Consider the following 20,784-nt stretch of genomic DNA (forward strand, 5'->3'; position numbering starts at 1 on the left):
TTGAAATCAATGACTTATGGTTTTGAGAGACTTAAAAGACTCTTATTACAAAACATATCATAAATGCCAAAAAAAAATCTCTCCTAAGTCCTAAGTAGGTGATATTTTTGGAGACTTTGTTCTTTCTCTTTTCTTTAAGGATTAAATATCAAAATATTTTTTAAAAAAAAAAACCAAATAAGCTACAATTAAATTCGTAATGAAAAAAAGAATTGTTGTCTTCCAAAACCCAATAAGTTTACTAGAGACTCAAATCCTTTGTTCGTCTCATTTTGATTTTATTGGAAAAATGGTTACAATTTTTGTTAGCCATGCATGCACTAATGCATTTTCATTGAAATATTCATATATTTATTTTGTATTGTAAAATAAATAAATATATTGTTTGTCTCATGGGTTTAAGCTGAAATTCATATATGTTTTTATTGTCTCAATGAATCACCATAATTCCTTGAAAATCATTCAGAAAGTCTCTCAAAATCTTTAAACTCATCGAGAGTCACCAAAATCTCTTGCATAAAAAGTCTTTGAATGTCTCTACTAATCCCAATTGACTATAACCCCCTATAGGTTTTGAATTTTTGAAGTTTCATGAACATGGAGATTTTGAAGATGAGAAAAAAGGACGATAACGAGAAGGATGGATAAACCCCCACCTATAGAGGGATTCCTGGAAAAATTAAGATACTTCAACATACTGATATGAATCATCATAAGGAGATGATTAACAATACTTGTTAAAAAAAAAATACTGTTTGGCTGATTTGGAAAATAAGCCTGCTGGTTATACCACTTTAGGACTCAAGAGAGAAACCTAAGGTTGCGTTTGGCACCAATGGAATTGAGGGTGGAGTGGAGTTGGGGGCGGTGGTTCATTTTTACATGTGTTTGGCATAATGAACCACCGCCCCCAACTCCATGTTTTCTCTCCGTGGGTCCCGGGAGCTTCCCTTTTCTATGAGCGGCGGATTTTTCCGGTCAACGTAGCATTACTCCCTTGGCGTTCGGTTTAAGGATTCAAAATTATTAGTCAAATTTAATAGTCAAATTTGCAATTTAAAAATTGATTTTAAAAGGCAAAAGTCAACAAATTTAATAGTCAAATTTGGGAATGAAACCGAGAAAGATATACTAGTAATATACTCGTACTATCAATCAAACTTGGGATTTGGGAAGATAAAAACGGAAAAACAGATATGTTTAGATCTGGGATTTTGTTAACTTGTACACACCCGTATACATGTTAAGGTTTAATAAATAATTGTTTAATATATTGGAAATTGTTTTATTTTATCTTATTCTACTAGAAATTGTTAATTCTCGCACTAAAAACAACAAATCATATTCCCAATGCAAATAATTATTGTTTTCATTGCAATAAAACAAATAAAACTTGTTTTTAGATCCGACGCGTACATTTTCCAACATTTTGGTACTACACGTTAGCCGCATCTTACATCTATACACCGCAATGACCGCGTAGCAACGACACTCTATACCTCACATGGTGTCTGGAGGACTGAAATACGTCCTCCAGACATTGTATACGTTCGCGTAGCAACGACACTGTATACCTCACATGGCTTCTGTATAATTTTCCGTTCCATGGTGTCTTTGATCTTTCCAGTTTCCAAGACCGGTTGACTGTGTAGAAACTAGAAATCCTATCATTTACAAGCTCCATTGCGAATGACGATCCCGACGAAAAATTGCCCTCCGTCAACATATATGCGCACCGGACTCTGGAGGACTGAAATACGTCTTACCGTACCATATTCAGAACATTGACAAGTCACTTGAAGACAATGGCTCTAAGACTGAACTGTTAAATGGTCAAACTTCAAATGATTGAATTTAGTCAAAATCAGTTGACCATATGATTTCTTGAAAATCACATCAAAACCTCTTTCACAACATATTTTTATTTCGAGTTAGACCTGAAATCGAAAGAGATTTTTTAGTTAGGGTTATTGGCTCAATTTTTCAATTTAAATCGGAGAAAAATGGAAGAAATGGGGAAACTAGTGAACTTGCAAAGCATTCTCTCTTTCATCGAGGAACGTCACCTCTCTTCAAATCACCAGGACTCTGATCGTTTCCTAGCTGAGTTCACAATGTTCATGGTAACTTTTATATTCCCAATTTCCATCGAATTTACTGTGAATTAAGTCAGGTTTTTGTTCAGTTAGGAAAGAAAAACCCTAGATTGTTCAGGCTTTCTTTTAATTCAGTTGTTTGAGTTTTGAAGGCAAAGCAATGCGGGAATCTCACAATGGAGGCGAAGTTCAGTTTGATATCCGATTATCTTCCTAAGGTGTTTCTTCATTTGATGTTTTGCCAGTTTTGTTTCTGTTATACGCACGGATAGTTATATGCTTTTATCTGCTTGAAAAACAGATTTCACCTGCAGTTCTCGAGGAAGCTGCATTGTGTCTTACTGGAGAAGGTGTGCAATTAGGTAGCGGACATGAAAGGGTTTTAAAATAGTAGTACTGATATGCCTTACCTTGTTTGTGGACTAATTTTTGAGCTTCAACTACAATACAGGTCATCAACAAAATTGTGTTGATCTTCCTACTGAAGTGTACTGTGAGAGCGAATCCAATGTTGATGTAATGGGAGGTGATGTTGAAGATATGGCGATGGTTGGATTAGAGTCAATGCAGCGAGCAAATTCCACTCTTGAGGATTTTGTGAGTAGTAAGCATTTCTTAGTAGTTTTAGTAGTAATATGATGTCCTGTTTGTAACCTTTCTTCTTTATTTTATTTGTTGTACGTCTCTAATGATTTTGGTGCTATGCAAAATTGTGGCCAATTGGCAGTGTAGGTTTTACTTTATATTTCATGAGATGGATGTGAAAAAACCAGAATTGGTGTTCAAGTACCTCCCAATGCTTTCATTTACTGAAAGTTACATTTATCAGGTATTTGTCGCAGAAATAAGTTAATTTCAGAGTATTAGATAATACAAGTAGACACACGATCAAGTGTTAATAACGCTTTCCGTACCATGTTTCTATTTTCATGTGTTAATGATTTCAATCTCTGATAAATGTTCTCTGACTGTTTCTTATTCCACATGATACAGCTTGATAGCTATAATGAACGAATATTACATTTATCAATGACTGCTGGTACAACTGATGCTAAAAAGCCAGTAAGTTAGGAAATTGATTTCACTTGGTATTTAACCTTTGAACTAGGTAACTGATCTTTGTGCTCTAACTGATTTCTTCTACTTTGATGATTGTAGGAACGTAATCATATAATGAAAGGTCATCTCCTAAAAGTTATTAAAAATGATCCATTTGGACCTCTCTTCAGTGTACTAGAAGATCATGGCCTTATGACAGAACGGTCCATCATCTTGCTTATCTATTGACAACTATTTTGAGTTCTGCCTATGCTTGTCGCCGAACCTATCTTGTTTACTGCTGCTTACTGTTTTCAGAATTAGAGCAGAGCTCAGGTCTGGGGAAGAATATTGGCTTCTAGAGAGGAAATTATGTAATTCACTAGCGGCCAAGCAACAGGTAACTATTGAAGTGGCCTATGTTTTCCCCCATGTTCTTGCTAAAGTAGTTACCCGACGATTCCAATCCATGGGTCTGAGGAAGTTTCTAATGTGTGTGTTTTACTATGCCTCTGTGGTTCTCTTGCCTTAATTAAATAAGGTTACCCGATTCGCTAAAATACATGTCATTTATTTTCTTTTTGACTTATCCCAGTAAGTTTTTTAGAGGACCTGATTATGAACAATTGATCCGGGAAATTAACATTCAGAGACAAGTGAAATAGCAATATGTGGCGACCGATCTCTTCTTTCTTTTTAAAACTGTGTGAGTTGGTTGTGTCAAAACAAATAGATGTTTTATCTGGCTTGTTTTAGTTTCACCATCATAATATGCAACTCCTAGTGATCAGTGTAAGGTTTTCATATTTTCGCAATTCTAATTCTGACATATTCATTTGGACTCTAGAGTATGTCCTGGATCAAGATTTAAAACCACAGAGATGGATAAGAGTTAATGTAAATCGCAATTTTTCTAAATTCTATCATTTGGTGTGTATTTTGTCCTCTCTATCTTTCTTGTTCCCCGTATTACACTTTTATTTAGTATATCCTTTTGTTGCATATCAAAAAATTTATTCGAATATTTACCATAGTTATATCAGCTCATTTCGCCACACTATTCTTTCCAGAAATCAACATCTTCTTGTTAATATACTTCTTACACTTTTTTATTCTTTCTTGATAAACTTCTTCACTTTAGGTAATACTTCATTGTAGTTTGTCAATTTTCAAGTAAGGATAAAAATATTACTAGTCAAAGGCATGTACTTTGATGGGGTTGTTGCTGTCCTGATTCTGAATAAAAGATCTGTCATTTTTAGGTTTTGATTGAAGACGTGATGAGAGCAATTCATCTAAAATCCTTCGATTATCGGGTTTTGAATCTTTTGTTGTATCAGCTAAGGCGAACAAAGGTAATTATTTTTAACCACTTGTTACAGAGTTCTTATTTGGAACTCCAAATTTGATTTCGTGCCTTCATATTAGATGACAATATCACAAACCTTTGAAAAGGTTATGCCAATATCCAATCTGAAAACAAGACATCATATTGACAGATCCTCAAAAATTATTGGAACTGTGTGTGAATTTTCTTTTATTTCGAATAAATATGAGTCAGTGGCATGTTCACTAAAAATTTGCTGATATGGTTTCATTTTCTTGCTAACTCTGCATACACAAATACATAAAGAGAGGGATTCAACGTTATGCATTTTTAATTTGACATACATAAGATGAAACTAAGATTTCAGCTTAATTTGTCATCGCGTAGTTCCCTAATTGTTTCGTGCATTATTGTGAAGGTTAATGACTTACATATGAAATTTCTATCAGTCTCCGAATTCCTTGTCGAGGTATCTGATGACCTGTAAGTACTTTACCATGTTGATGCATCAATAGCGTTGTTTCTGCATAAAAAGTTGATGTAGAGTACGAGGATTTGTTAGAGAAAACTTGCTAGAATATTTTGTTATATAATCTGAACTGGTGTTTCTCACTCTTTTGACCATGAATTTCTATCTCGTGTGGAGGTTAAAGTTCTTCTTGGTGAATGACAATGCAGAATTATTCTGATGCTTTTATAGGTTTGATTATGAGGTAGGTCGATTTCTTTGCAGAATATTTGTCATTTTTGTCAGTTGTTTACAGTTTTCTCTTTCATTAAGTGAATAATGATGTTATCTTATTATGTAGGATGATGTGGTAGAGAACAGCTTCAACATTCTGCGTATGTTTGTGGGAATTTATGGAGCTTCTAAGGCTCCATCCATGTTGGTAAGTTTCAAAAAAGCTAATGTTATTCTCTATGATCCTAAGCTTTTTTAAGTGAACCATTAACATGCCTATTGACTATTGTCTAGCGGTATATGCAGTTGTGGGCTTACAATGAATTTCATATTCAGTTCGGCTTCCCTGCCTGTCATGCTAAATATTTTTGTATTTGGAGAAACCTTGATTTTCAGTAGATTTTTTAAACCATCACTCCACATGTAAGTAGCCACCATTTCAGTTACATGACATCAGAACATTGTGGGGATTTAGCAGGAGAGTAGGAAAATCCCCGAAGGGCATGAACAGGCCTAGCTCCTAAGCTTATTTAATCTTCTATTTAAAGTTTCAGAATTTTGTACAATAATTTTCAGGCACAATGCATTACTGAGGCTGAAGAGAAGTATGTAGGCCTTTCAAAAACTTTGGAGGAAAATCTTTCCTTGAATTGCTGGCGAAGATGTGAAGAAGCCACAAGAGAAGGTAGGTAATTCCGAACCGACATTTGACGCTATCTTCTTTTTCTGTCACTTCTTATTATATTTAGCTTGTCAGTTGTCACTATAATTTTTAATTTGTGCACATAACATATTTGTTGCAGGTGGGAAGAATTCAGTACATTGTTTTGGGACATGGCATATACCAACTGTGATTTCAGATGAAGGACTTTATCGACTAAATAACACTCAGAATTGACTAGACAGCTGATTTTTGGCATTGGGATGTTAGAGTATACTACACCGTTTATGGTTCTTATATTTGATCGTGGGTGATTCTTGATTAACATGATATTAGGAAGATAATGATAATTGATTATATATTGTATAATCATTACCATTGGATTTGTTGTATTGAAAAGAGCACATTGAAAGCACTAAAAGCTGTCAGATGTATAAAATCACAGCTAGTTGCAATGTATGGCTATATCCACCTCTCATTTCGCCTAACGAAGTTGATAAACCTACTGTAATAATTCAGCAACCCTCTCTAAAGAAGTTGATGAAGTATATTGAAGAAGAAGAACAACACTGTAACCAGCAAAGTAATTCAATAAAACAAGTGGAAGTGTCTTGGGTCAGGTTGCCTAAAAGGCCGAGATCAACCAATTGGTACTTAAGTAGCCTGTCTTGATATCAAAGTTCAAAGATAAATAAATTACCAACCAATATTATGGTAAATGAATAAAAATAAAGTAGTCTGCCTTTGTATGTTCCTGTAGCATGTCACAATCGAACCAAAAGCACCAACGTATTTCATATTCTCATGTACCCGACTTTGATTCCATCTCTTTGTGGAATTCTTGGTAGGGTTTGGTGGCTATGATTCGTAAGCACTTACGTGGTGCTATTGTGAGGGTTGGGAACACTGTATATAAGTGTGTGACGGCACTTTTGTCTGCTTAAAAACCTGCTACATTTGGAAACTGAAATTACTAAAATTACTAATTCGAGTAGTCTCCCAGATCAAAAACCGAGAAGAGAGAGGGAGGAGATATCAGACGGAGATGGGTTGGAGAGGGATATTAGGGTTTGAATATGGGATCGTACAAGCACCACTAGGACCAGATATTTCAGGTCCTCAACTTGTTGCTGCTGTTGCTAATGCTGGTGCCATTGGTTTATTAAGAGCCCCTGACTGGGTTTGTATTCCTATACTCTTCTTCTAAAAAACAAATAAAAATTCTAATCATTAATTTTGGTCAAATTTCATTTTGATTGTCTGCAATTTATATGAATCAGTTAGCATGCAAATTGGTCTATTTTGTAAGAATCCAATTGTAATCTTGAAATTCAAAAGAATAAAAAAAAAAATTCTCCTAGATCATAGTACGGTGAGTGGTTTATTTTGAATAAAATTCAATTTGGGAATTACACAATACTTTCTCATCTAGGTCTCTTTACATACTACCCGTTGCTGGATTTCAAAATCAATTTGAATCACAATAATGATATTTAATTTTATATTTAGTTTTTGCATTATTATGTTATTGATCGTCTCCTGTTTACTTGTGATAGGAGTGTCCGGATTATGTCAGGGAACTGATAAGAAAGACAAGAACCTTTACTGATAAACCATTTGGAATCGGTGTGGTTTTAGTGTTCCCACATGAGGCAAATATAAAGGCTATCCTAGATGAAAAAGTTGCGTTGCTTCAAGTTTATTGGGGTGAATTCCCCAAGGAGCTTGTAGATGAAGCTCACAAAGCAGGGGTCAAGGTGGTTCACCAAGTGAGTTTTACAACATTTTATATATAGTTGTTTTGAAGAACTGATCTTACCAATCAGTATATTCTGGGTTGGTGTCTCATTACCTTGCATATGCTTTCAATAACAGATTGGAAGTGTAAAAGATGCCGAGAAAGCCATCAGTGCTGGTGTAGATGGTATTATTGTCCAAGGACACGAAGCGGGTGGACATGTCATTGGGAAGGTACTGCTAACCTTGTGACTTAGATGCATAGCATAGATGTTCGGTCAGGAGATTTTTTGTACGTTTTTCTTGCAGAATTTCATAATATCTAAGAATCACAGCATCTTCAGGGCCAAATATTTGGTATACAATATAACCTACAATTCTGAGATACATATGATCGTACTTCATTTTTCATTCGCTTATGACCACTTCTGCAGACAAAAGAGAGCTTCTAAACACATTAGGTTGTTTGATAACTTCCGAAACCATAAGCCTGTTATGAAGTTTGTACATTAGGGTTGTTCAGGATGCCAATGCGGTTGCCCTATGCATCCTTTCTTGGGCTAGGGGTATTGGATTGTAAAATGAAACTATTCAGCAAGGTTCAGTATCAAATTCCGTAAAGTCTTGATTTGTAGTTTTCAGTTCATAGTTTTTGTGTTTCATGTTGTGTTGAGGTGAATCTAGCCGGTGTTTTAACATGAGACTGGAATTTTAGGTTAATGACCTAGTAATTACTTAAGTTGAAATTCCTTCTGATCTTTTCATTTGTTCAGGATGGACTGATTACACTTTTGCCAAGAGTAGTTGATCTTGTTGGAGAGCGAAATATACCTGTCATTGCTGCAGGGGGTATTGTAAATGGTCGCGGCTACGTTGCTGCTTTAGCCCTAGGTGCTCAGGGTGTCTGCCTAGGCACTAGGTAAGCGGTGTTGGTCACTGTTAACAACGTATGAACTTCTTCTTTTTTCTCACAAGATCTAATGGGACATCATCGTGTTTTTATCAGGTTTCTAGCTACTGAGGAGAGCTTTGCTCATCCAGCTTACAAAAGGAATTTAATTGAATTAAATGATACCGAGTACACAGACATGTTCGGCCGTGCAAGATGGCCTGGTGCGGCACACCGTGTTCTCCGAACTCTATTCTTTAAGGATTCAAAGCTTATTGCGGATCATGAAAATGAGGTCAACCAACCAGTCATTGGCCATTCTGCAATACATGGCATAGTAAGTACTATCCATAATTTTTCTAATCTTATATCTAATTAAACATTGTTCATTTTGAGCATATAAGTGAACGTCATTCTTATAGTTCTCATCTTCTGAAGTTTTATCTTTATTCACAATAATTTGTCAGCTTTGGTAACACTAATTTGAGAGCTAAACATAATGAATTGAAATAGTCTTTTGATAAGTAGAACTTCAAGTTGTTAACTGCTTAAACGTTTTCACAAGTTAGGATAAAGAGGTACGCCGTTATGCTGGCACAGTTCCAAACATGACGACCACAGGTGACATTGAGAGCATGGTGATGTATGCTGGTCAAGGAGTTGGCCTCATCAAGGAAATTTTACCAGCTCATGAAGTGGTAAAGAGGTTAGTCGAAGAAGCTAAATTTTTTATACGTCAAGAATTTCAAGGAGAACAATAAGCTCTCTGATTGAAGTCAATCATTAGTTTAAGTGAACTATAGCTAATGAAGTGGAAACCTGTAATAAATGAATTAGCTTAGTGGGCGTACTGTGTATTAATAGTGTAATAATATCGTGTTTTATGCAACAGATGTTCTGTACATTTTCATAAATCCACTTGAAAAATGTTCAGAATAACTACTATGGCAGATTACATAAGTTGGGTTAGAATCCGCCAAGTGCTCATAATGAACAAACTAGAAATGAAGCCCATAACTTGTACCAACTCAGAGATAACCTATAGTGCCATCTATACTTAAAAAATGTTCAAAAATAAAATAAAATAAAAAACTTTAAACTATGACGTGAATTTACGATTATTAGATTAATGCCGTTGGCTAAGTTGTTTAACCTTTAAGGTGGCATAAGAGATGACCCCATTAGGCTAGAAATGTTATCGAAAATCTACCTCTGAATCACCTATTCCGGACTTACAGATAAGCTCTATGCTTATTAAAAACTCCCTTGAAGTCTGAAAATATGCTGAGTTTCTTATAGATAAATGAGACTCTTATGTTTTGTTTCTCAGGAAAGAATCTTTTGAACGAGTTTTCCTACTATTTTCATAATGAAAAAGGAAAAAGAAGAAAAGAAAATAGTTTCATCTCGAGAATGCATCACGGGTTACCTTAACTTAAACAATCAGGGGAGTTTATCACAATCTAGTCAATAATAATAATAGTAATACATTTGTTTATGATGAACTTTATGTAGAAAATAATGTATTGCTCCTGATAAAGATTCTAAACTCTATAAAGAGAAAAATTATAGCAACAAGAATTTCTCTGCTTTATCCATCCACACTATCAAAAGCATGGAACCCACACTCTCTGCTGGTGGTCTCTCCCCGGTCGTCCTTACCGGGAAACTCCACGTAGTTTGCATTCCGTTCCCGGCGCAAGGTCATATAAACCCGTTTATGCAATTAGCAAAACTACTTCATTTCATATAACCTTCCTCAACACTGAATTCAATCAACGAAGATTATTACGGTCAAATGATTCTGATTCTCTGAACGGATGTGATAGCTTCCGGTTTGAAACTATACCAGATGGCTTGCCGCCCTCAGATAGAGACGCTACACAAGATATTCGATAACTGTGTGATTCTACTAGGAAAAATTGTTTGGGTCCTTTGTTAGAGCTTATTAAAAACAAGCTTAATACTTGTTCGACAATTCCTAAGGTAAGTTTTATAATCTCTGATGGAATCATGAGTTTTGGTATGAAAGCTGGTGAAGAATTAGGGATACCAGGAGTCCAGTTTTGGACTGCATCTGCTTGTGGATTCATGGGCTGTTTGCATCTTGGTGAACTCATTAAGAGAGGTTTGGTTCCCTTCAAAGGTAAACTTATTGAACTATTTTATTTGTGGATTTATCTTTCTTTTTTTTTCTCATAACTTTCGTTACTATTTTAATACTAGTGCAAGTGTGGCTGGCTGCTACAGGGGTATCGATTTCCACGGGGTTACCAAACTTTCATATCATGAAGGCTATCTGGAATGGGGTTTGGTGACCCCCCGTCGAAATCTGGATCCCTGTAGCAGCCTTGCAAGACTGCAAGTGCATTTTTATTTTTCCAAGAGTAGTTTAGTTGTCCTTGACAAAAAGGCCATCTGCATTTGGTTAGTTAACAAGTCCCTGTCCTGTGTAAGTATTTATGACAGAAAGACAGCTAAAACAAGTTCTTTTACTGAGGACAACTCATCTTTCATAATCGTCATCCACATTCTTAGTCCAACATCGTAAATCCTAAAATCTAGAAAGAACCTTTTGCTTGGAGACCATTTGGGCACACATGGTGTTTTTGGTTCTTTTAGACCAGTTTTGCATCTACTTACAGATTACAGCTCGAAGTACAGAAAGAGTCATGGATAAAATGGGTTCTAGAGGAGCACTTTTCCCTGTTACTCTTTTGCAAGGCTGCTACAGAGGTATCAATATCCAGGGGGTTTACCAAACCCCATTCCGAGTCGGCCTTCTATGAAGCTTGATAACCCCGTGAAATTGGTACCCCTGTAGCAGCCAAAGCTAGCCTACAAATTTAATTATTAGTCTGGCGGTTTCTGATATGTGCCCAAACTATGACACTATTTTGGTTCTTGAATGCAAAACCCCTGGAGAAATCATTAAAATTGGATTTTATGGTGCAGGAGATGAGAAAATCTGATATGTTTATCAAATGATTTCACAGATGCAGATTATAAAACAAATGGTTGTCACGATACGATGATTGACTGGATACCAGGGATGGGAAATATCGGACTCAAAGATATACCAGGATTCATTAGAACAACTAACCCAAATGATATAATGCTTAATTTCATGGAAAAAGAAGCATACAACTGTCTGAATTCATCGGCTGTAATCTTCAACACGTTCGATGAATTAGAACATGAAGTTTTAGATGCAATATCATCAAAATTCTCTCGCAGTATTTATACAATTGGTGCCTTACCAATGATGCTAGAGGGGTTTAAAGAAGACCCATTGTGGAAAAATATTCCTGAAGTGTAGTCAATTGGATCGAACCATGGAAAGAGGACTCGACTTGCATATCATGGCTGGATAAAAAGGAACCAAATTCAGTTCTATATGTGAATTTTGGAAGTTTCACGGTAATTAGTGATGAAAGGTTGAAAGAGTTAGCATGGGGATTATTCAATAGTACCAAAACATTTTTATCGATCATTCGACCTGATGTTTTGACAGGTTACTCTGCCATTTTGCCAAAAGAGTTCTTTGATGAAATCATTCAAGACGATAGAGGTATGTTTTCTAGTTGGTGCTCCCAACATGAAGTTTTATCACACCCAGCTGTTGGAGGATTTTTGTCACATTGCGGGTGGAATTCTATGTTGGAAAGTTTATGCAACGGAGTACCGATGATTTGTTGGCCATTTTATGCTGATCAACAAACAAATAGTCGATACGCGCGCGATGTGTGGGGGATAGGGACTAAGATCGATAACAACGTCAAAAGAGAGAAGATTGAAGAAATTGTTAGGGAATTGATGGAAGGGAATGATAGTAATAAACGTTGCAGTTATTGGAAAACGAAGGTTGAAGAAGCGACTAGCAATGGGGAACATCTTATAGTAATTTTGATAGATTGATAAAAGAAGTGCTTTGTAAAAGAAATGCATAATTATCATATGATTGTTTCATACGTCTGGTTGAGTTGATGTCAACAATAAGAGTCTATATAAGTAAAACGCATGAGAAATTATTGTGAAAAGAGAAGACAGAAAATAGGGAGAAGAGGTAGACAGATTTGTCATTAGATGTGTATCATAGAGCCTCTATTTATAGGGCTAGACACAAGGACATCCCAGTAAATAAACGAGATTCACCCTAGATATTCTTAACATAAGTACACGTTTATAACACTCCGGCTGATAACATTGTGTCTAAGCTAATTGTCTCGTTAATCAGGAAATTCCAAAAGGACAAAACCTTATTGAAGGGAAAAGAGTTCAATTGACAAAACTTAGAAAACATTTGGACCCACAAATGTTGCCTCACTAAAACCTTAACAAGGAAAATCCAGTGGGCAAACCCTTGATGGAGGAAAAAAAGTATAACGCGATAAGTCCAATAGAATGCACCTTATCTGATGGTGCTCCCCCTGATGAGTACTTTAGTAAATTCTTATCTTGCAAATCTCTGAGTTGAGATTTCCCAATTTCGGTGAACGAATTCTTGAATGTAGAAGATATTTGTTCTGATGAAGTCTTCTTTTGTGTTAGTCTTCTAATAGTAGTGTACTTGAATCTTAAAACTTCTCTAAATGCATTGAGAACTTTTGTCTTGGTTTGCTATCTTCGGAAATGATTTGCAGGTGTAGTTTCTTCAACAAGGTGTCAATATGTAGTTACAATATCATAAGTGAACAAAATTTGTGATCATACCTTACATGGATCAGAATGATATCCAAATTCATAGGAGATGGTTATGTTGATGTGGTCTAATAAAATGACCTAGTTAATGGTGGGAATCCACCAAATAACCAAAATTGATACAACTCTCCCTTGGATGACCACCATGTTGAATTAAATTGCCTCACTAAAACCTTGCCAGTAAAACCCAATGGGAAATAATATGGACGAAGAAAAAAGAGCACAAATATCAACATTAAAAGAAATTAAACGTAAAGATGTTGCCTCGTTAAAAACTTGTCAGGAAAACCACATGGGACAAAACCTGAAACGAAAAAGAATACAACTTTTGACGTAAATATGGATGCTATTTAACTCAAGTATATGAGTGTTATAGAAAACAAGCACCAAAATCATAACTATAGCCTATCATAGACAAATGTTAAGCAAGCATAATATTTTGACTGCAGATTTAAGAAAAATAATATTTATACTGCTAAAACATGAATTTTTGTGTTTTTAAGGACTCCTGAAGAGACCTATAACGTTGATGTCATCAACTACTTAATCCGAATTTTTGGTCTTGTACCAAATTTCTAAAAACACATAAAAGATTGTTAAACCTGGCATAGTCGAGTCAAGTGGCTGCGTGAATATAATTTGAATCCTCCATGGATCACAAATTCGAAAATGTTCTCCGACCACATACGAGTCCTTCAAGGACTACCATGCCAAATGGGTCGTTTAAGAAGAACAATTATTGAACCAATCCTAGAGTCTGAGAAAAAAGAAAACCCCCAAATCATTTTTACAACGAACATATTTCTCGTTTAACGCATTATGACTACGCCATCCTGTAACTAATAGGCTTGGCGCATTTACGGTGTTAAGTATTGGATCCAAAATTACGTTAATCGAGAAATCAATCCATTTTAATTTGGATTTGATGCCAACTAATCACATTTTTCGATATTCCTCTGCAGAGGGGTTAACAACCACCATCTTTTATTATTTTTGTAGTTCACTGTAAATGAATATTCGACAATATTAACTAACTACGATCCTACGTAATTCTCAAGTATATGCATATCCTGAAAAATTCACAGAATTGCTGGTACCGGTGCTCGCACGCATTATAAAATCCTCATCTTCCAGTGAGGAAATATGGACTATGAAAATGCGGATCTTTTTGATAGACTTTATTGGAGCACTATTTGTAGCCTCTTATAAATGCTACGTTTTTTTTATAAATGTGACTGGATTTTCCTTTCCAAGAGGCATAAACTTATCAAAAGCATAATGAAATGTTTTCACGCCTTATTTGAAATGGCAGCCTTTTTCGATTTGATCGTGATGAGAGAGAAATTTATATAATTTTTAAGTTGATGAGCACCAACATCTGATAATGTATGATCTCTCCCTAATTATGGCGAAAATATTTTCATCTCATCTACGAAAACAAGTTTCTTAAAGTATTATCCGATTGATCGAGACATATACTTTACTATGAAATATGTCTTTCGACATAAATAAAAATGTAGTCTTAATAGACATGCATATTTACAATCAACCATGGATTGCTTTTAGAACAAAAAAACAATAATTATATGTCAAACCAAAAAATATTGGTAATATGCAAATAAATCTCCAATAACTTCGTGACCTCAAGGGCCAATGAGATAAATTTAGATTGACGTTATGAACACTTTCTTTATCAAAAGAAAATTAAATTAAGATCAATATAGTCATTACAAGGACTAATGATATTGGCTACCAAGCCGTGTGCGCACCCATTAATATTTTCTGTCCTACCGTATTTTAACAAGTTGAACGGTCTTGGTCTTAATTTAGGAGATTAGTATTAGGAAGAAGAAAATTTGCACAACATCCCTCAGGAATTCAGCAATTGGTGTTTGCAATTGGCTTATACCGTAATAACAGTATCAAATCCTTGTGTGATCGATGGATAAAATCAAATTCAATTAGTTTAAATGATTTTTTTGAGAAAAATAAAGAAATCACTAGCGTTATTCTTTATGGAGAAAAATCTACTTTTTGGTTGATAAAAATTTCTTTGAAGGAATAGAAATCAATAACCAAAATTGGCTAAAGGTACTTTGAATATCAATTTTTACATCTCATTGTAAATAATTGATGGGGAAAAACCAATATCAATTGGTTTGGACAATTACCAAAATTGTATTGACAAATAAAGGATATAATCATTTTTATCATCGCATATAGAAAATTCATCTTATGTCCGACGGATGGTTTCTTGTAAATAAATGTAAACCAAAGATAAAAATCACATGATCTAAATCCAATGGATAAAGATACCAAATTAAATTGGCCGTAGGTTTTTCAACCATGCATGTAATTAGTTGTCATTGTAAAGGTAATTAGATTGCGTCACCACCAATTTTTGGTGATCACAATTTCATTAAAAGGAATAGAAATTGTAAACCATCTTGCAATGGATATTTTCTTTCTTCGTTCTAGATCTACGAAAAGGAATAAGAGAAGAAAGGACAAAACAAACACTACTCAACATCGATTCACTACACTATTTTTAGAGATTAGCAATGGACTCTGGCTGTTGCTGAATGGGGTCGCAACGGCAGATCTGTGTTGCATTCTTTCGCAACGGCATAAGCTCCTTTGCAAGTCTCGATCAGCAACGGATATTCCTGCCGTTGCGACTTTGTTTATTCGCAACTGGGATCTGCCGTTGCTAAGCTGTTTCTAGTTACAGGAATACCCCTACCCGGAACTAAATGTTATTGGTTCTGGTTCTAATTTAGCAACAGATTAAAAAATTGCTAATATTATGCAACATAAAGAAAAAGGTCAAGTCTTCATTGACCTGGTCAAAATCCATCCCCCCGCACCCCACCCCACCCCCACATTTACCCAGTTCCCCCTATTCATCATATCCCCATATATATACAATCTACAATTTCATTCATTTAATGAACATACAGAACTGTATTATATTATGAAAAAAGATTCGTCAATTGAAGTTAACAAAAAGTATGAGTATTTAATACAAGTGTGTACTAAGTATCAGAGTAAACTAGTTTACATATAGAAACTTATTTAGTTCCTAAGTTCAGTTTATAGGAACTTACAAAATTCCTAAGTGTTTCCAACTTAAATTACTATAAGGAGATACTACATAAACTTACAAATCTTGCAGCTGCTAAGAGCGTCCACAATGGACGACTAAACTCAAATATTTGGTGCAGTGGATAGGCGTAGTGGGACGGACCATCGATCAAAATTTGATCAAAGAGTAAAACCCAGATCAAATTTGGTCGGCGATCAAGACCAAACCTAATGTTGCTGCTTTGTTCTCTAATTACTATTAGTAGACGTACCTTAGCTGCTCGCTCACTCCACACTCCCATTATAGCTCTTAGTCTTTCATTTTCCTTAATATACTGTTTACAGTTCAAGTGAAAAATTCACATTAGCAAAACCATTTCAGATGCTAATTGAAACTTTTATATATGATAGCTGCTTGTCAATGGCATTTATATCGGATATCAAAAACATATTAACTGGGAAACACTATAACTGCGCAGAACTGTCAAAGTACCTGACTGTTAGTTGTGTAAATTCTTTGGACTTCCAAGTCCTTTTCAGCAATCAAATTACGAGCAAGACGTAACTCTGACTGTACTTGATTCATCTGTGAATGTGAAAGAATAATTCCTATGAGGATCAGCTTAAAAATGATCTTTTCTTCAAAGAAATTTACTTACATCTGTACTAAGTCGAAAAGGGTTTGGATTTGTCAGCTTTGTTTTCTTGTGCTTCACTTCAAGGGGACCACCATTAGCAGGTGCGGCACAACTTCCTTTGAGAGGTTTACCCTTTTTGCTATTAACCTGCATTGCATTTTCACCACATCCAGTGAATTCCAAAAGTATAAGTCACCAATGCCACCATCTCGAGTATTAAACACACTATTAAACAAAGCAACTTGAAGCTATTAAACACACTGCATTCTAGGGAAGAGGATGAAAATTCATACAAACTGATTTCACTTAAACTCTCAATTCAAAGCATATATATGGCATAAAAGTAAGGAAAAACGTAAACAAACTAAAAAACATACCAGGAACAAGTATTCATAGTAATCCTGCATCGTTAACATACTGTTCCAAGCAAGAAGACATCCATTCCCTAGAAGCCAACAAATTACCATTACCATCTTATGTCCCCGTTAGTAATTTAATCAAACAAAATCAAATCAAAACTTACACCCTCCAACAAAAAAGAAGTAACAAAAAGCAATCCCCTTATTCAGTCAGAAAACATGTGAATAACACACACCACTGGTTTGTCCATAATGCCACCACCACTTCCACTATGGGATGTCATGTCCATCACCTTCTGTGAACTCCTACCACTTTCATAAGAAAATGCCATGAGTTACTCCCCTTCCTTTGAAATCCTAGCAATAGTAATACAACAACCAACTTAAATTTACTGCAAACGTGCAAATAAACCTGAACATGTAACTAATCAAGACAAATTTGATATACCTGATTCAATAGACAACTGCAAAAAATAATCAATTGAATCATGTAAAAACCAAACCATCAATCTCATAACCAGATTCAATCAAAACTATAGCCACATCTACATTACTTGAGTTAACAGATGTAAACTAAAAAAAATTCTCATTTGATAAATCCCTAAAATTCACGTCAGCATCAATTAAGGCAAAAATAAAACTAGGGTTTCCTTTACCAACATCATACCAACGAAGAGACGTTATCTGAGTTTCAGTATAATTAGCAATTGCTTTATACAAAATAAAGTACTCTCGATTATTGTTGATGATCCTCATCGACTATTCTTCATCGATTCAGAACAAATCTTCAACAATAATGTTGTTGATGGATTTTGCTGGTGAATCTTCGTTTTCAGTTAGTGTTGACGAAGAGAACAAAGAAGATATGATGTTTTTGATGGGATTTCATAGATGAATCTTCATTTTTTTTTTTTAATGAAAAAGAAGTAGAAGAGAAGAAGAAGCAGCAGCAGCGACAAGGATAAAGACCGAGAAGAATAGAAAGAAAGATGGGGTAAGTTAATAGGAGAATTAGGGTTTAAAGGATCTCACACACATATCCCACACACGTCGAGTCAAGTCAAAGTGTCAAACTAGGTGTTACCAGCCACACGGTCTAACCGCACGCGTAAAATCTCCGCAGTTGCTACTCGCGACCTTCCTGCTGATGTTGCGATATTCGCAACAGATCATGGACGTTGCGAGTAATTAGCAACGGCATTAGCACAGAAAATTCGCAACGGCACTTGTATCGTTGCCAAACTGGATTGCTAATCCCTTAAAATGGTGTAGTGATTGTCCATTATATGTACATGAACATATCCATATATAAGTAAATAAAAATCAATAAGAAAAATAAGAAAAGAAAATAGGATTATATTACGGATACTAAACAGAGAACCCTTAATGCTTGATGGTGCAACAAAGAGAAAGCCTTGCATGTGGTGTTATTGCCAGTACCGAGTCTTTTATCCCAATCACGTGCATATGGGATGTTTCTGCATAATTCCAAGCAGGTCATGTTTCGTTGGTTATGAATAATAACCGACCAATCACCTGAGTACACAAGCAAAAGAGACAAAATTGTTGTTAGTATGTACTCGTATTACCCATGAACTTTATGTTCGGATGATTAAATCAAATAAAAAATAAAGATCAATCCCAGACATATCGATTAACTATATATTCCGCTTGATAACAATCTAGGATTCGTTTAAGAAGATAATAATAATCAAAAGAATACTAAAAAGAAATAGGGTGTAGAAAAAGATCCTTTATCGCTCAATGATTAGAGCTATGTGCATGATAACGTATTGTGTAAAGAGAAGAAGACAGAAAATAGGGAGAAGAGGTAGACAGATTTGTCATTAGATGTATATCATAGACAAACATTAGAGTCTCTATTTGTAGGGCTAGATACAAGGGCATCCCAGTAATAAACGAGATTCACCCTAAATATTCTTAACATAATTACACGTTTATAACAAAAATTACCTATTCTGCAATCATGAGCCTATTTGTTAACCTAATTTGGGGACTACCGTTCAAATTTAAGATATACTCATTTTGAAGTAAAAACAAAAACTCCTTAACCACTTATTTCTTTAGAAAATGCTAATATATCCATGATTAATCAATGTTAATTAACCATTTTAGTTATCAATTAACCGTGTTAGAGGTGGTATTAGCTAGTGTTGATAAATCATCAAAACATGTGCATATTTTGGATATCTTTAGAAAGAAAAAAAACGCAAGATCAGGTATTGGAGGATAAGATTGCATACGTATATAGATTTTACGCCGGTGTTGTCATACACAAAGAAAATTAAGAATTAGCGGATATAAGTTGATACAAAGGCCGATTGTTGAAAAATAATTGCATGAGGGAGCTTATATAACTAAATTGTGGTACATTTGCATAATAATTTCATTCATATATTTAGGAAATTTTGTTTATTTTAAAAAAATCGGCAAATATAGGTAGACATAAAGGCCAATTGAAGCAAAATAATCGGTGGATGTGGGGTCTCATATAAACCGTTTATGATACACTTATTTTGGAAATTTCATTCACTCAAATCAATCTTGTTAGAGCATTGCTCGGTCGAACTCGCATGCGTTGCTATCTCAAGCATGTTTGTCAATGTTAGTGATCTAAACTATAAGTCTTGATTTCTAGCCTATTTATAGATGTCTCGGACTAGGACATAGATAGTGTAGTTGAGCTTAGATCTCTCGGCGTTCATCATTTGAAGATGAGGAACTACTAAGGGGATCTTGTAGAACTTCATCAACAAAAGGTATGTGGAGACTTAAACTCATCTATCAATTGGAAAGTCTATTTCTTCTCTATCTCCTATATTGAGACATAAGTCGTGTTACGATATAGTTTTCTATTATACACATTTGAGATTTCGAGCTGAGTTTATCTCGCTTATATATTTCTCGAAATATGTGTTGGCAAGCTTTCACTTTAGCTATGTTCATCTTACATTCGTTGAAGAAAGTCCGAATAAGATCATATGAAAATTGCCGAGTTACATCTAACATGGTTTGTGTGATACAATCATTTGATGTTGCCTTGGAATTTTTCATTATGATAATTTCGATAACTTGAAAATCGCTTTGACGAAATATAGTTTGTGAACAACAACTATATAACGTCCTCTAAAGAAGTTTCAATGATTGAAATTAAGAATTGACGAGATAACCATCTTTGGATATAAGCATATATAGTGTTCGCACATTAGTGTATAAATCCATAAACCGAGAACCAAGTGTATGCATATGTGTGCATACAAAATTGGTGAAGGAGATAGCATGAGTATGCGTACCCGTGCGCATATTGGTAGAGGTTTTCAAACCGAAAACATCTGTTGTGTTTAGGAATTACAAACTCCTCAACTAGTCACCTTAAGTATGCGTACCCGTACGCATATAAGAGAAAGTTTTCGAACCGAAAATATCTGCTGGGTTTGGGAATTACGAACTCCTAAACTGGTCACCTTAAGTGTGCGTACCTGTACGCATACTGGTGGAAGTTTTCAAACCGAGAATTTCTGCTGAGTTTGAAACTTAACAAACTCAAATCC

General features: G+C 35.1%; 3 protein-coding genes and 1 pseudogene across 5 annotated transcripts; 3 read left to right on the forward strand and 1 right to left on the reverse strand.

Annotated features, from left to right (window-relative positions):
- The first annotated feature begins 1,943 nt into the window (after positions 1-1,943).
- On the forward strand, positions 1,944-6,275 carry LOC113347332. Of its 3 annotated transcripts, none has more exons than XM_026590969.1 (14): positions 1,944-2,123; positions 2,249-2,314; positions 2,398-2,458; positions 2,548-2,693; positions 2,824-2,925; positions 3,090-3,158; positions 3,255-3,358; positions 3,453-3,534; positions 4,397-4,489; positions 4,880-4,944; positions 5,162-5,174; positions 5,271-5,351; positions 5,720-5,828; positions 5,947-6,275. In XM_026590969.1, exons 1-14 carry the CDS (start codon positions 2,004-2,006, stop codon positions 6,039-6,041), a joined length of 1,206 nt encoding a protein of 401 aa, XP_026446754.1. In that variant the 5' UTR covers positions 1,944-2,003; the 3' UTR covers positions 6,042-6,275. The 3 variants fall into 3 exon arrangements, with proteins under 3 accessions (XP_026446754.1, XP_026446755.1, XP_026446756.1); XM_026590970.1 differs by having other exon boundaries at positions 2,398-2,446; XM_026590971.1 differs by lacking the exons at positions 5,720-5,828; positions 5,947-6,275 and adding an exon at positions 5,450-5,713.
- Positions 6,276-6,727: 452 nt separating this feature from the next.
- On the forward strand, positions 6,728-9,369 carry LOC113347334 (nitronate monooxygenase-like). Its single transcript, XM_026590972.1, has 6 exons — positions 6,728-6,984; positions 7,361-7,573; positions 7,680-7,775; positions 8,315-8,460; positions 8,548-8,767; positions 9,000-9,369. The coding sequence occupies exons 1-6, from the start codon at positions 6,850-6,852 to the stop codon at positions 9,189-9,191; spliced, it is 1,002 nt and encodes a 333-aa protein (XP_026446757.1). The 5' UTR covers positions 6,728-6,849; the 3' UTR covers positions 9,192-9,369.
- Positions 9,370-9,487: 118 nt separating this feature from the next.
- On the forward strand, positions 9,488-12,684 carry LOC113347331 (annotated as a pseudogene).
- Positions 12,685-16,030: 3,346 nt separating this feature from the next.
- LOC113350834 lies at positions 16,031-17,326 on the reverse strand. The gene is made up of 5 exons (XM_026594944.1): positions 17,231-17,326; positions 16,875-17,000; positions 16,709-16,801; positions 16,296-16,550; positions 16,031-16,060 (listed from the first exon to the last, which is right to left on the reverse strand). Exons 1-5 carry the CDS (start codon positions 17,324-17,326, stop codon positions 16,031-16,033), a joined length of 600 nt encoding a protein of 199 aa, XP_026450729.1.
- Between the last annotated feature and the right edge of the window lie 3,458 nt (positions 17,327-20,784).

Source organism: Papaver somniferum, chromosome 2 (genome assembly GCF_003573695.1).
Source record: "Papaver somniferum cultivar HN1 chromosome 2, ASM357369v1, whole genome shotgun sequence".
Lineage (NCBI taxonomy): Eukaryota > Viridiplantae > Streptophyta > Magnoliopsida > Ranunculales > Papaveraceae > Papaver > Papaver somniferum.